Source organism: Microcebus murinus, chromosome 15 (assembly GCF_040939455.1).
Source record: "Microcebus murinus isolate Inina chromosome 15, M.murinus_Inina_mat1.0, whole genome shotgun sequence".
Lineage (NCBI taxonomy): Eukaryota > Metazoa > Chordata > Mammalia > Primates > Cheirogaleidae > Microcebus > Microcebus murinus.
The window spans coordinates 35,638,568-35,654,411 of record NC_134118.1 but is presented as its reverse complement, the minus strand read 5'-3'; the positions used below and the strand labels follow the sequence as shown (position 1 = coordinate 35,654,411).

At 44.6% G+C, this 15,844-nt stretch overlaps 1 protein-coding gene across 1 annotated transcript; it reads right to left on the bottom strand.

Annotated features, from left to right (window-relative positions):
• Positions 1 to 6,011: 6,011 nt before the first annotated feature.
• SFRP2 (secreted frizzled related protein 2) lies at positions 6,012 to 14,452 on the bottom strand. Its single transcript, XM_012783647.3, has 3 exons — positions 13,693 to 14,452; positions 11,277 to 11,357; positions 6,012 to 7,160 (listed from the first exon to the last, which is right to left on the bottom strand). The coding sequence occupies exons 1-3, from the start codon at positions 14,192 to 14,194 to the stop codon at positions 6,856 to 6,858; spliced, it is 888 nt and encodes a 295-aa protein (XP_012639101.1). The 5' UTR covers positions 14,195 to 14,452; the 3' UTR covers positions 6,012 to 6,855.
• Positions 14,453 to 15,844: the final 1,392 nt, after the last annotated feature.

The following is a 15,844-nucleotide window of genomic DNA, read 5'->3' as shown; positions in this document are numbered from 1 at the left end:
TTAAAAATTCTATTCTGGCTGGGTACGGTGGCTCATGCCTGTAATCCTAGCACTCTGGGAGGCCGAGGCTGGCAGATTGCTCGAGGTCAGGAGTTCGAAACCAGCCTGAGCAAGAGGGAGACCCCGTCTCTACTATAACTAGAAAGAAATTAATTGGCCAACTAATATATATAGAAAACATTAGCCGGGCATGATGGCGCATGCCTGTAGTCCCAGCTACTCAGGAGGCTGAGGCAGGAGGATCGCTTGAGCCCAGGAGTTTGAGGTTGCTGTGAGCGAGGCTGACGCCATGGCACTCTGGCCTGGGCAACAAAGTGAGACTCTGTCTCAAAAAAAAAAAAAAGGCTATTCTATTCCATTGAATTGCTTTCACATCTTTGTCAAAAATTAATTGAGTGTATTTGTGTGGATCCATTTCTGGGTTCTCTATTCTGTCCCCTTGATCTATATGTCTATCCTCCACATTGTCTTGACTACTATAGCTATATTATAAGCTTTAAAGTGGTAAGAATGATTTCTCCTACTATATTCTCTTTCACAACCATTTTAGCTATTTTAGAGACTTTTTCTTTAAATATAAATTTTGGAATAAGATTGTCCATGTTTACAAAAAGACTTGCTGAGATTTTGATAGAAATTGCATTGAGGCAATAGATCAATTTAGGGAGACTTGACATCTTTACTATGTCAAGTCTTCCAGTCTTTGAACATAGTATATCTCTCTAATTATGTAGGTCTTCTTTGATATCTTTCAAGATTTTGCAATTTTTAGCCTATAGAAGCTATACATACATTGTTAGGTTTATACCTAAATATTTTATTTTCTTTGGTGCAATTATAAATGGTATGGTGTTTTTTGTTTTGGTTTCCACTTGTTTGTTGTAAGTATATATAAATACAATTGATTTTGTGTGTCAATTTTGTATCCTGTGACCTTACTGAACCCACTTGTTAGTTATAGGAGTGTTTTGGTAGATTTCTTGGGATTTTTTTTTTAATGTGGATAATTATATTTGTAAAGAAACAATGTTTTATTTTTTCCTGTTTAGTTTGTGTGCCCTTTATATCTTTTTATTGCCTTATTTGACTGGCTAGAACTTCCAACGTAATGTTGAATGAAGAGTGTGCATCACTGCTTTATTTCTGATTTCAGAATGAAAGCACTCAGTCATTTACCATTAAGTATGATATTAACTGTAGGATTTTTGGTAGAGGCTCTTTGATGTTAAGGAAGTTTCTGTGTATTCCTAGTTTGCTGAGAAATGTTTACCATGAATGGGTATTGAATTTTATGCTTTTCTGTGTGTGTTCATATGACCATGATTTTTCTTCTTCAGCCTATTATATGGTAGATTACAATGATTCATTTTTATTATTGAACAGCCTTGCATACTTTGAATAATCCAGCATGGTTGTAGTGTACTATTCTTTTTATACATTGCTGGATTTGATTTGCTAATATTTTGTTGAGGATTTTTGTATCTAAGTTAATGAGAGATACTGATTTGTGCTGTCTTTGTCTGATTGAGGTATTAGGGCAATAGTAGCCTCATAAAATTAATTTTGAAGCATCACCTCCTCTTCTGTTTTCTGGAAGAGGTTGTGTCAAATTGGTGTTAGGTCTTCTTTAAATGTTTGGTGAAATTCTCTAGTGAAATTTCTGGGCCAGGAGATTTTGATTTTTAGTGTCATTTTAATGTGAACTTATTGGTACCCATGAGAACAAATGGAGGCCAGGAAGACTGTGTCTGGGAGGGTCTGGAGAAATTTGAGTCTCAGTTGTTATTGTCTGTCACGTGTGTATGTGTCACATTAGACCATGAGCTTCTCAAAGGTAGCTATTGTGTGTTGGTTATCGTTTCAACCCCAGCCCTTAGGCCAGTGCCTGGCACATAGTAGGTATTTAGTGTAAGGTTGTTGAATGATTGGATTGATTCTTCACACTTTGACTACTGCAGAGTGGAAGCCTGATGCTGCTTCGAAAAGCCTAGTGAGGAGAGGGCAGCACAAAAGTGCCTGAGTCCTTTTTTGGGTGTGGAAAAATCTCCTTGGGAGAAGGGAGAAGTAGATAGTATTTGTGGTTCCATGTCTTCCTCTTGCCTGTCTAAAGTGCTACCAATCAGGCCGTGATTGGCCGCAAGGCCTTGAGCAACCCAGTGTGCTCTCGAAGCTGAAGGGTGTGGGGAGCTGGTGTTGGGGACGACCAGGGAAGGACCTTCCTGCTGGTGGTCTCTTCAGACTTGGAAACAACCTCTGAGAATGACACTTCAGAACAGAAGATGGAAAGGAGATAGGAATGTATCAAGCTTAGGCATAACTAGCTGAGAAATAAATCTTAATTATTTGTAGATAAGTACACTCAGGATTGCAGAAACTATTGACTTGTCTAGGTCTCTCCGAATTTCAAAAGCTACACCTAGGTGCTTGACCCTTTTACTGCAGTGTGCTAAGTGGCTTATTTTTATATACCTTAGATTATAGAATTTTAGGAGATTTTCTGCCAGAGCTACATTTGTGTGGGGGTGCACATCAGAGCACATGCATACATGAGTAAATGTGTAGGTTTTTAGGTGTATTTCTAATTGGGCCCCAGTTACTGACATTAAGTTCTAGCGCTTTGCTCATTTCATAATATAATGCAATAAATTAATGGTTATTATTACTCTGTATTGAAACATATTTTGGCAGTTAATTTCTTTGACTTATCTTTCTAACACTGTCTGCCTTAACCAATGTCTTTATTAATTGAACTTTTTTAGCACTTACCTACCTGTATCACTCTCTGGACAATTACGGGCTGCATTTAAAACATTTTGTTTTATTATGTTTAGTTACTATTTGTTTGTTTCTTTTCTTTTTTTTTTTTTTTTGAGACAGAGTCTCGCTTTGTTGCCCAGGCTAGAGTGAGTGCTGTGGCATCAGCCTAGCTCACAGCAACCTCAAACTCCTGGGCCCAAGCAATCCTGCTGCCTCAGCCTCCCGAGTAGCTGGGACTACAGGCATGTGCCACCATGCCCAGCTAATTTTTATATACATATTAGTTGGCCAATTAATTTCTTTCTATTTTTAGTAGAGATGGGGTCTCACTCTCGCTCAGACTGGTTTCGAACTCTTGACCTCAAGCAATACACCCGCCTTGGCCTTCCAGAGTGCTAGGATTACAGGCATGAGCCACCACGCCCGGCCTTTACTATTTGTTTCTAAGCTGTATGTTATTATATTTAATCTTTTTGGAATGTTATTGATTATAAAGCAATGAGTCTCATGCTAGATTTATTTGTAGTGTACGGAACAATACCTTCAGCATGATACTGTACAACATCATTGTCCATTCGTCATTATGTAAAATTGATGATAAGTACTTAATTCCTAAGGCTCGATCTTACTAGAAGATATTTTGGTTCAACTCACTGAAATTCTCTTCTTGTAAGCTCCTTTATCTTGATGTTAAGCTCCACCTGAACTGAACATTGTATTTTATATTCAAGTTAACTACTCTCCTCTGGGCCATCCCTGGGACATGAGCACAAAGTGTAGGAGTTTGTATGCTTTTCTCCCTTGGTGGATTATGAGTTCCTTTTGGGAAGGACCCATCTCTGTGTCACCAGTGCCTAACACCTGTCACCAGTTCCTGACTCCATAATATAAACTGAAGGAGGGCAGGATCATTGTGTATTCACCACCTAGAACAGTGTCTGGCATGTGGGTAAGCACTGAACACATATTTATTGAATGAATAAGCCAATGTCTATAGTTGGTGCTCAATAAATAGTTGCCGAATTTATAAATTAATTTGTACTTGTGCAATGGGATTCATTGGCAAAAATCACATTGTTCAATAATCCAGATGCAGTGACTGCATGAGAGATACAAATGCCTGGATTTGCTTTCCAAACTAATCCCCCCATCAAGAACATTGAAAACCTGTTAGTAAACAAGAGTTGGAAGGCAAAAAGACCGGCCAAATTATCATTTGATGATAGAATAGAGAATATGGAATTTCTGTGGTTTGAATGTGTTCCCCAAAGTTCATGTGTTAGAAACTTAATTCCCAATGCAACAGTGTTGAGAAGTGTGACCTTTAGGAGGTGATTGGGTCAAGAGGGCTCTGCCCTCACGCATAAATTAATGCTGGTATCTTGTGCATGGGTTCTAGATAAAGATGGTAAGTTTGGCCCCCTTCCTCTCTCTGTTTTGCTCACTCACTTGCTCTTTCACCTTCCACCATGGGATGATGCAGCGTGAGTGCCCTTACTACTTGCTAGTGCCATGCTTTTGACCTTCCCGACCTCCACAACCATGAGCCAAATACATTTCTATTGTTTATAAATTACTTTGTGGTATTTTGTTTTAGAAAACAGACTAAGACAGGAATGGAGAGTGTTTTTAGATAAACCAATCCTTTTTAATTCTATGAATTTCGGTATACTGATTCGTGCATGTAGACAGTGTCTATCCTTTATGCACTTAGGAAATGCTGCCCAAAAACCTCTTATAAATATGTTCTTGTAGAACAACTCAATTATCAAGCTATTTGTTAAAGGGAAGATGAATTAAATGCATAGTAGATATGTAGTTTTTATATTGGTTAACTTTTCCATTTAGGCTTATCCCCATTTGGGGCATTTTAAGTTTATTAATGGGTCATGAACCATCTTAAGAAACTCAGAAATCTAATGTCCTTCATTACTTGCTGGCTTATTCCAATAATGGATGGACATTCATGTTTTCATCTGCTTACAAAAGAAATCTAGTAGTTGAAAAAGTAACTCAAAATGCAATCATGATTATTTCAAGAATAAATGAACCACGTATATTTGAACCATTATACAAAGCAAAACAATAAGGCAAAATGTAAAATCAAACGAAAACTTATCTGTTCTGCTCTAAACGTATCGCATTGGCTTGCGCCCCCATCAAAGACGGGAACAAGAGGTGGGGTTGGAACGTCTATACGCTCCACATAATGACATTTTGGTCAAAGAAGGACTACATGTATGACGGTGGTTACATAAAGTTATGATGGAGCTGCCTCTTACGAGCTGTGCTTCCTAACCTCTCTGAGCCTCAGTTTCCTCATGTGCCTAATAGAATTTCTGTGGAGGTTCCATAATAAAATAATGAAGTGTTTGGGTGGACATCGCCATGGCCTGAATGTTTGTGTCCCTCCAAAATGCATGTGTTAAAATCTAACCCCTGGTGTGTTGGGATTAAGAGGTGGGGCCTTTGGGAGGTGACTAGGTCATGAGGGCAGAGCCTTCATGAGTGGGGTTAGTGCTCTTGTAACAGAGACCTGAGGGAATTTGTTGGCCCCTTCTGCCATGGGAGGGCACAGCAAGAAGGCATCATCTATGAAGCAGGCCCTCGTGAGACACAGAGTCTGCTGGAGCCTTGATCTTAGCCAGAACTGTGAGAAATAAATGTCTGTTCTTTATAAATTACCCAGTCTAAGGTGTTTTGTTACAGAAGCCCAAAGGGACTAAGACATTTTACGGATGGATGTCTGTCTGTCCTGCTTATCTTCATGCTAGTTTTTCACTATCCCCTTTCCCTGCCTTCTAGTGCATGCTCTATAAATCATGGCTCTCTTTATCTGAGGGCCAGAGTTTAGGTGGGGAAAAAAATTTAACATTTTTGCAATGGTTATTCTTTTTCAATATGAACATTTCAGGAAATGAAAAGCACAACTGCAAGGCTCATGAACCTTAGAGTAGTATTGCCACATAGCTGTAGCTGGACTGCTGAGAAGGGGCAAAAGAAGGCAACCTTTTCTTCAGAGCCTGCAAATCTCTGCTTCCCACAGGGTTGGCAGCGGTGCAATCTGTAAGAGATGTGAGGCACAAGGTGAGAGGGCAGGGTGACATGGGGGGCAGGGGAGATGCCTTGTGTCACTTGAGAACCAGATATCTTCAAACTGCTGGAGGGCCAGGCCTCACAGAAGGAAGTGACCACTCATCATGGCTCCCTTCCCAGATCCTTCTAACCGAGACAAGACAGAAGACAAGAACAGGTAAAACAGACGTAAAGTTTATATACAAGAATATAATGTTTATCTGAAATATTTACAGTGTTGGTTAAAGCAATATTTTTACAACTTTTTAAGGTAAACTACTACGTATATTACAGGTAAGCTACAATGGTTTAATTTGCAAAAAAATTAAGTAAAAATGTTTCAAACAAGGCTTAAGGTACTCAGGTCAATTATACAATTTATTTGTTTTGCCCTTTATCTGAAGAAATCATGCTATGAGGAACGGTTAATGTGCTTTTTTATAAGTGGAAGTACTGCAGCTGGAATGTGATACATGCAACAGCTTGAGTTCCCAAGGAGGGTGTGAAACGACCAGTTGTTAGGAGACTTAGTGTCTCAGGCCGGAGCTGAGGGAGATGTTGAGATAACAGCCAGCTTTATCTCAACTGGGTTTGTGGCCCTCAGGTTTGGGCCGGGGAGAAAAATGAAGCAATTTGCATGTTCTGACAACCTCAGTGGGAAGTGACTCAAACAGAGAAACTAAACAAAACAAAACCAGACCCAAGTCACAGTTGCACCTATTCAAAACTAGCTTTTTTTAAAGTGAGCTATTTTAAAAACTTCATGAAAATACTCACGATTTTATTAGTTTGAACATTTCTACAAGATTTGGGTGGGTTTTTCCTTTATGGGAAAACAGCTATCCATTCCTGAGGCCTCCTAAGGCCTTATAGCTCAGGAAATGCTGGGGATGCAAACGTGCAAAAGGCAGGGAGCTGCTCCAGGCCGGGCACCGAGCAGACGGGCAGCCCGGACCGGACCGTGCTTGGGAAATGTCAGCCGAGCTCTGGGCTGGCCTGTCGGACGCCGTCGGGGCGCGGGAGCTAGCACTGCAGCTTGCGGATGCTGCGGGAGATGCGCTTGAACTCTCTCTGCCCCTTCTGCCACCGCTTCACCGAGGTGATCACCAGCTCCCCGCCCTGCTTCTGCCCCATGACCAGATAGGGCGCGTTGATGTCGTTCATCTCCTCGCAGGTGCACTGCAAGCTGTCCTTGAGCCACAGCACCGATTTCTTCAGGTCCCGCTCAGACACTCCGTTCAGCTTGTAAATGGTCTTGCTCTTGGTTTCCAGGATGATTTTGGTGTCTCTGTTGATGTAGGTTATCTCCTTCACTTTTATTTTCAACGCTGTGAAGGCAAGAGAAGGCAGAAGGAATCACACCAGTTGTAATGAAGGAATACAGTACAGGTTGGAAGTCTCCTCACCCCATTCTGCTGCCTGTTTGTGTGACTCAGCCTGCGGGAGGGAAGATGAGCTTCCCAGAGTTAATGAGACTGTCAGAGGCTGCAGGTAGGGGGTTGTGAGCTGGGGGCAGCAGGTGGCTCCATTTCTAAAGCCTCAAAGCCTTTGCCAGGCACTTTGTTTCAAATCGGCCCGTCCTTTCAAAACTCTTTCCCTTTGCAGGACTCAATTCACTTTTCTTCTTGTTTCCTCGCCCTTGTGTTTGTAAGAAGGTTGCATGTGGTTCCTGCTCTCCCCAACAAATGACTTTCCCTATTGGAAACTTCAGCATGAAAAGAAATGCCTGACTCTTAGGTGAAACACGATCCTTCTGTGGCTGTAAACTTTAAACTCAATTTATTATGTCAGAGAGGTTTTTGGACAAACCTGTAAGGAAATTGTACCACACAATCATTGTTTTCTAAAGAACAGATTACAGGGGAGGAGAATTGATCTTACAGCTGCATTTGATTTGGTAAAGTAACTAGGAGAAAAAATATGCAAGTTTCTTTTTAAGAGCACAACATGTTTAGCCATAAAAGTGTTTTCCTGAAGACCTCATCCTCATATGCTCTCATTTGCCTGTCCAACGCCAAGGCATTTACAGATCTTGTATGTACCGTTTCCAAAATGTATATGTAGACTCATTAGAATTTGAAGACCAAAAGTAAGTGGTTTACTATAAAGGACACGTTTTATAGACATGAACAGTATGTTTTGGGAAAGAAAACCCTACAAATGTACATGGTGGAATTAAATTTCAAGACTCCATGAAGGCAGGAAAAGGATAGAATTTTAAGGTTAGAAGGGATCATCCTGTTAAAATCTCTTGTTTGTACACAAAGAATCTTAAATCCAGAGTTCAGTGACTTGCATGAGGTCACCCAGTTAGGTTGTTTCCTAGCTGAGTCTAGTACTCGGAACTCTGGTTCCCAAACCTCCTATGCCACTGCTGTGTTCTCTGGAGGCCAAGTCATATTTTCTTGCACTGGTTGGAGCATTAACTTGCCCAACACCAATATGTCCTAAGACCCTTGGTCCCACTGACAGCTCTTCTCTATGGATGGGGTACAAGTATGACTTCCTGACTTTGGGTTTAATCTGGTGTTCAAATTAGTAATCGAGGAAGTTTTCTGTGTATGTATAACTCTGAGGGTTTTTTTTTTCCTTTTTCTATATCTGAGAGAGGGAATTTGACCAAGTATGAATTTCTAATCAACCAGGAAATCGTAGAAGCTAAACCAGATAAATCAAGGATGCTATGACTTGGCCAACCATGGTTTTTGTCTGAGATGATATGCATCTGAACCACAGTACTGAGTTCTCAAAGTTTATGAGACTCAAGTCATAGAATAAGCCATGTGGAAATGTGGCATGTTCTTGTAGCTTCTGTGTGGCGGGTGGGGTGCTGGAAGACCCCACCATGGTGGGAGAAATGGACTGATCACATGTTACCTAGGAGCTTTGTCTAGGGCACAGACAGGGCATGCGCAAGATTTCACCTGGCCAAATGGAATATTCTTGGGTGCCAAACATCAGAAAAATTATCACTCTTAACCAGGTGGAAGATTTATAACTCATCTCTGTCTAGCTCTAAAATAACCAATTTTGATATTTTGATTTGATGGCAGACTCTTATCATGGGAAACCATTTGGGATTTCCTCCTTGGATTTGTCACCTGGGACCAAACATACGGAATCAAAGCTCCAAAATAACTTTTTCTGCCCTGGATGATGTGACTGGGGAGGCAGGATATGAGAGGAGGCAGAGATGAGATTATCTGGTCCAATAATAGTTGTACAACAGGAAGGCAGTGCTGAGCCATTTTTCATTCAGCAGTACTTGCACCACTGCAGTAGGTGGTCTGTATTTTCCTGTACTTTGAGTGCGCAACGGGGGAGAGTCTGACACCTTCCCAGATGATTCAAGTTAAATAAATCAGATTTCTACTCTTGTTTGTCCTCCTCCTTCCTTACTCCCCAAAGAAGAGAGGCAATAAAGAATACTGCTTATAAACCAAGAGTATATGATGCACTTCTTGAAATTCTGCTTCATTATCTCTTTAGGGTCAAAAGGAGAATGAAGTAGAAAACAAAGCTTGTGAGGTACCTTTTCATGTGATACGTTAAGTGGGATAACTTCCATGTTGGTTTGAAAGGCTTTCTCTCTTTAGGAAGAGAGAACACTGGGGCTCATTCACATACACTCCCATTTTTTGGCTCAGGTCATGATAGGGCATCCTTAAAAAGAGGGTCTTCTGAAAGGTACTCCACAAAGCAAGCAAGCAATATGTGTGTGTATTTTGGAGCCCCACAATACAACCACCAGCTTTTTCATGGAAGCCAGTGGAGAGATCTGTATTGTATGTAGTGCAAAGCATATAAGCTCCCAGAAGATAATGATATTACATTTTATAGCATTTTTAATGCACATTTTATTAAAATGATTTTTTTTATCTTGCCTTTAATTAAGTCACGTAGCACAGAAACTAAGAACTGTGTTTTGGTAAGGCTCTGGCAATTTGGGATTATCTGTTGCCAACATGCCTGGACCTCAGCCAGTTTGAGAGCTGTATGTATCTGAATACAGATATATGAAACCCTGTCAACCTCATCTGTGGCTCTTCCTGAGAAGAAGGGTTGGTTGGGGCTTTGAGCTGCCTCCCTTTATTCTCCTTCCTCAGCAGCGAGAAAGAAGCCTTTCCTAACACCTGGGGCTATGGGTGTTCTGGGACCAGACAAGGTTAAACTCAGGACAGTTCCTGGAAGAGACCTGGGGCTGTTACGGAGCAGTGACTGGATTGTTCCAGAGTATCAGGGACTGACCAGACCTGAGATTTCTGGGATGGCAAGGTAAGGAGAGTGGGAGGGCATCAATAGTGGGAGCTGGAGTGATTTCTGTCAGTCTTAAGGACTTAGCTGAATATGTAGAAATGTTATATGGATCTGCTGGCGTCCATTATGGATAGAGCAGGGATCATGTCTGTTTACTAGTAAGTTTGTGCCAACCACTCGAACACACTAAAAGGTGCCTGCCGGTGGAACAGGATGAAAACAAGAAAGCTTCTAGAGCATGGGGGAAGTTCTTGGGCACTACGAACTCTGAACGAGCACTGATCTGTGTCTAGCTGGGCTCCTTCCCTCACCCGTGAAGCATGAAGTCAGCAGATGAGATGCTGGTGGAGTTCTGTGTGGTCAAAATCCCAACTCTCTTTCCTCTTACAACTCTCTCTTAAGGGGAGTGACTTGCACTTTATGGAACTTTCATAGTATCTTTCATGTATCTTGCTAAAGTAAATATCTTAAGTTTTCTTTGTTTAACTATTTGCAAAAGTATGGCAATTGTGTCCAGACTTATTCATAAAAATTTTTACCAAAGCCTTTTTTAAAAAAGGATTTTAAGAAGGTATTTCAAGGTTGTTAGGTGTCCCGTGACAGGTATCTTCTCAGTATCCCATTCTTTTTTTAAATTTAAGGAACCCCTCCCCAACAAATTATTAACCAGTGCCTTGGATATAGTCACTAATGGTGGAACACAGAGGAGCAAATCATTATGAGTTATGAATAAAGTAAAAATATTTTGATTTGATGCCAGAGTAAATTTTTATTTGTGGCCAATGTAATCCCTTGAATCTGTTTTGCTGGGGCTAACAGTTACATTTCTATCCCTGGTGCACATGGTAAGTAACTGAAAGAGAATCTGGCTAAGGATTATGCTTGTTGGCAAGAAAAACCTAAAACGAGATTTGAAGTGTGCCAATGAAAATTGATAATCTGAATAATTTGCATTATTTGATTATAGCTTAAAAGAACAATGAATCTCACATAACAAGATATGACTCAATAAATGACAGTTATGTAAGGAGGAAACTAGGATAGAGCAAGTTAGATGATTTGGGGAAACCGGAGCTGTGATTGTATTTCACCCAACCTTTATCTAGCAATATCCTAATGATTTGTGCCTTTAAGTTTTACTGGTAAATAAAACTTTTGAATGTGAAATCTGTTGTTGTATTACTTACCAAAATCATTTTTACAAAGAGTTTCCATTATGTCGTTGTCATCATCGTTTTTATTTTTGCAGGCTTCACAAACCTTTGGAGCTAGAAATGGGAAAAAAGTCTTTAGTAAGTTTGCTTAAAAGGGAACAGCAGGTGGCGTTTGTAAACAACTCAAAGGGACTTACCAAGGCTAGAGTAGCAATTGTCCTATATGACCCTAGCTTCTGCCTCTTCTATAAAAGTAGGATCACTCATTCCTAAGAAAGTCTCCCATGCTTCCCATTTTTGGGTGGGAAAACGAGAACACCCATATAATGTGTTTAAAAAACGATGACTTTCAAAAAGGGAGTTGTGGGCAAAGTGTGCAGGGGTGTGTGGCTACTATTAACTGGGACAGGTTGCAGCTTTTCTAGCTCATCCTCCTCACTCCTGGGACTAATTCAGTCTGAAAAAGTTATTCCCAAAGCCTGTCTAAGGAGAAGGCACCAAAAGAACCAAAGATGCTTGAAGGATCTGGGAAAACTGGCAATACAGGCAAAAGGTTGTCCTCAGCAGCAGGACACCAGCGTAGCCCACTCAGTGCATCAGAACTCTGTGTCTCAGGGGACTCATTTCAATATATTTCAAGTCCGGACTGGGAGGGGTTGCTGGCTAGTCTTATAAGGAAGGATTATATACAGCTGTTTCCACCTTACTAAATATGACAGCCTGCTCTTACTCATTCTTTGTCACCTTGTGCTTCTGCTCAGTTTGTGCTTGAGTTAGTATTTATTTCATTGTTATCTACAAACTTCCTGGTGCAGGCTCTTCTTGCCCCTCTTTGCCTGTTTCAAACTCTTCAAAACAAACAAGCAAACAAACAAACCTGCTCCTGAAGCTAATCAAAGGTGAAGCCAAAGTGTTTATGGGGTCTGACCAAACTGAGGAATTGTCTGCTGCTAGCGCAGTTATCAGAGAGACTCTCTAAGAGTCTGATTTCTCAGGAAAAGGAAAAAAAGAAAACATATTTCCTTTCTCTCATTTATAAATGTTAATGCTGTCTTTAAAATTTAGGTGAAATTAGAAAATTTTTCACTTATATGAAATTGAATTTTCCCAGAAAAAACTTTATGTGACTCAGTAGAAGAGTTATTTATCAAATTGGGAAAATCACAGAGCAAATTTTGAAGAACTTTATAAACTTTTATTTTGAAGGAGAAAAGTGCCTTTTTGACGAAATGTACAGTGTATGATGCTGCTGACAGTGAAACAAACAAACAAACAAAAAACCCCCAAAGCATCACCCACAAAACTGCCCTTAACTCCCCTCACCCGAACAAAATCAAACATTTCCAATTAGGAGCTCTCAGAATGTATATAAAATACTACAAACCTGTATTGGTTGGTCTATGGTATATGTTGGACAAATGTTTGAAAAATGCCAAACATTTGCAATAAATTAGAAACCTAACCAATAAGATGATTGCAAACTCATGGTGCCTGCCAGGAAAGATTGCTAAAGAACTTTGCATTTTCTTTAACTAATGATGTCTGTGGGAAAACAATTAGAGATTGAAAGGGAGATGCTGCTGGAGCCCTAAAAGGGATCAGGAAGCCCCCTTTCCATGGGGGGGGTGCAGGGGGGGGACCTAAATCGGCTCCGACACATTGTGTGTGTTTTCTTTTCAGGAAGAATATCAAGAGCCCATGAGGTTTTCATTGCTTTGATGGTTTTTGCACAGGGACTCCCCCTCTGTTTTCTAAAAACTTGAGAATCTGTCTTTCGCGTGATTTTCTCCAGTTAATTAAAACCACCCCTAAGATAAAAGCTGACAGTGATAGAAAGATGATGCCCCGAGATTCCCTTTATGCCCTCTTCCTCCACACCTGGGCAGCTACAACCAGTACTCAATTTTCCACATGCTCCCAGCCCGCCCCGGTTTAATTTTCAAAACCTAAATTGGAAAAGGACAAAGAGGACCTTGAAAGATTATCTGCTTGGGCATCATCCGTCCTGGGTACCCGCCGGCACGGGAACGTTCCTGCGACGGGGATCCTGCCTGGTGCTGAAGGCGGCCAGCGAGGCCGAGCTAGGAGCACACGAGGCCACTCAGAGCGTGGCCCCAGCACCAGCGTCTTCAACAATAATTGTCTCTCTACTTTTTTTCCCCCTTTAAAGCAGCCTTTCAGTTCTTCGTTTTCTTTTCTTTCTTTTTTTCTTAACTGTCCCTAAGTATACCTGGTACAACTCGAGAGAAGAATGACAGACTTGGGTGAGGCCGGGGTGTCTCAAATTGGATACGGGCTTGTCGCGATGACTGACCAGGGCAGGGAGAGCGCCTGTCCTTCCCGGGACTGGCACCCCAAGCGAGGACGCACCGGGATTCCGGGCAGGAGCGGGATCCCCCGGGAGCGGCTCAGCCCAGCTGGGAGGCGGGAAGTGAGAGAGAAGGCTTACCTTCCTCGGTGGCCGGCAGGAGGTGGTCGCTGCTGGCGAGGGGGATGCAGAGGTCGTTGTCCTGGGGGAAGCGGTCGCACTCGAGCATGTCGGGCCAGGGGAAGCCGAAGGCAGACATGACCGGGGCGCAGCGGTCCTTCACCTGCACGCAGAGCGAGTGGCACGGCTGGATGGTCTCGTCCAGGTCGTCGAGGCAGACGGGGGCGAAGAGCGAGCACAGGAACTTCTTGGTGTCCGGGTGGCACTGCTTCATGACCAGCGGGATCCAGGCGCCCGCCTGCTCCAGCACCTCCTTCATGGTCTCGTGGCCCAGCAGGTTGGGCAGCCGCATGTTCTGGTACTCGATGCCGTGACACAGCTGCAGGTTGGCCGGGATGGGCTTGCAATTGCTGCGCTTGTAGGAGAAGTCGGGCTGGCCGAAGAGGAAGAGCCCGCGCGCCGAGCCCAGGCAGCAGTGCGAGGCGAGGACGAGCAGCAGCAGCGAGCCGGGGCCCCGCGGCATCGTGGGCGCGCGACCCCCGGGGGGCGGAGAGCGGAGCCGGGGAAGCGCGAGGCGGCGGGAGCCGTAGCTCGTCCCGGGCCGGCTCGCTTCGCTCGGCGCGGCTCGGGGGCTGGAAAGCCGCGGCCGGAGCGCGGAGAGGCCGGACTCGCGGGGGACGGCGCGGGCGAGGCGCCACTAGCCCGCGCGCAGCACCGGGGGGCTCCGACCCGGGGGAGCAGAGTGAGCCGCGGCTGGGGCACAGCCAGAGTTTTCTTGGCCTTTTTTATGCAAATCTGAGGTGGGGGGAGCAAGGGAGGAGCCAGAGAAGGGTAATCTGAGGAGGGCTGGTCACTACTTTCTCGGTCTGGCTCTCCGTAGAGAATGGCCCTTACGCGCTCCCTGGAAGGAAATTCTGGCTGCGCCCCCTCCCCAGACCCTGCCGCGCGCGCTCCAGGATTGCTTCGGACAACAAACGGGCCTGGCCGCCGCGGCGCCCCCGCAGTGAGCGAGCGGGGCTCGGCGGCGCCCACGGCGGCCGGGTCCTGGCGGGAACGCGCTCCCGCCCCGCGCGGCCCGGGCCGAGCTTTCTGCTCCCCGGCGGGGTGGCCGGGCGGAACGGCGTCCTCGGGAGCCGGGGCCCGCGAGCCGGATGCCCCGGGCTCTCTGTGGCCTGGGCTCCAGCCAGCGACCTGCCCGCCCCAGGCCGCCTCGGCGAACCTTGTTTCCTCCCGAATCTCCAACCACAGTTCAGCAGCTTGGGCCACGCGCCGTGCTCCCCTTGGCCTTAAAAAACGTTATAAATAGAGTAGTGTGGGGAAAGCTTCACACGGGAAACCAAATAACAATAAAGCGTTGGGCTAGGTACTTTGTTGCAGTGAGTGTCTGGAAGATTCTGCCGTTGTAGAAACGCCCCTGCAGAATCCCGCCGGAATCTCACAGGACTGCCCGTCACTCGCTGGGTTGGGAGAAGAGACTTTGCTCCCTTAAATGAATGGGGTGACACAACACTCGAAGGCATCAGGCGCCCTAACACACCCGGCCCTTGCAGCAGGGCGCTCGGGGGAGCCGGAGTGTGGCCCCAGCGCACAGTTTGGAAAGACTGGTGCCCGGCAAGAGAGACCGGCAGAAAAAGTGCCAGGTGGGCAGGCTGGGAAGGAGCTCAGCCTAGAGGCCCACGAGGGCTAGTCGCGGCCTGGGCGGACCCGGCTCGTTCGTCGCGCGTGTACCGCGGGGCGCCGGCGTGCGGAGGTGAACCGACAGGCCGGCCTCTGCTCTCGCTGAGCCGGGGATCTAGTGTCTTTGGGGACTGCAAACAGTAAGTTCGCATCTGTAAACCGCGAATAAGGTGCCAGGAAAGGGAAGGGTAGGTGTGTGTGTGTGTGATGGGCTTTTCCCCTCCCTAGTCACCCCGTCTCCCCTCAAGGCAAGCTGCCCCCGCCCCGCCAACCTTCCTCTAGGGGCGGAGGTGCAGATGCAAAGACACCATCCCCGGAGCGCGAGGTTCTTTCATATGTAAGGTGGGCGCATTGTTACTACTTCCCGCCCACTTAGAGCCAGCGACAGGCTCGGACTGCGGCTGCCCTGTTTCCCTGCTTCCGCCTCGGTGGCCCCCGGCCCAAGTTACCCGGCTCACTCGGTGCTCCCGCTGCTTAGAGGAGGGGTCTAACGAGT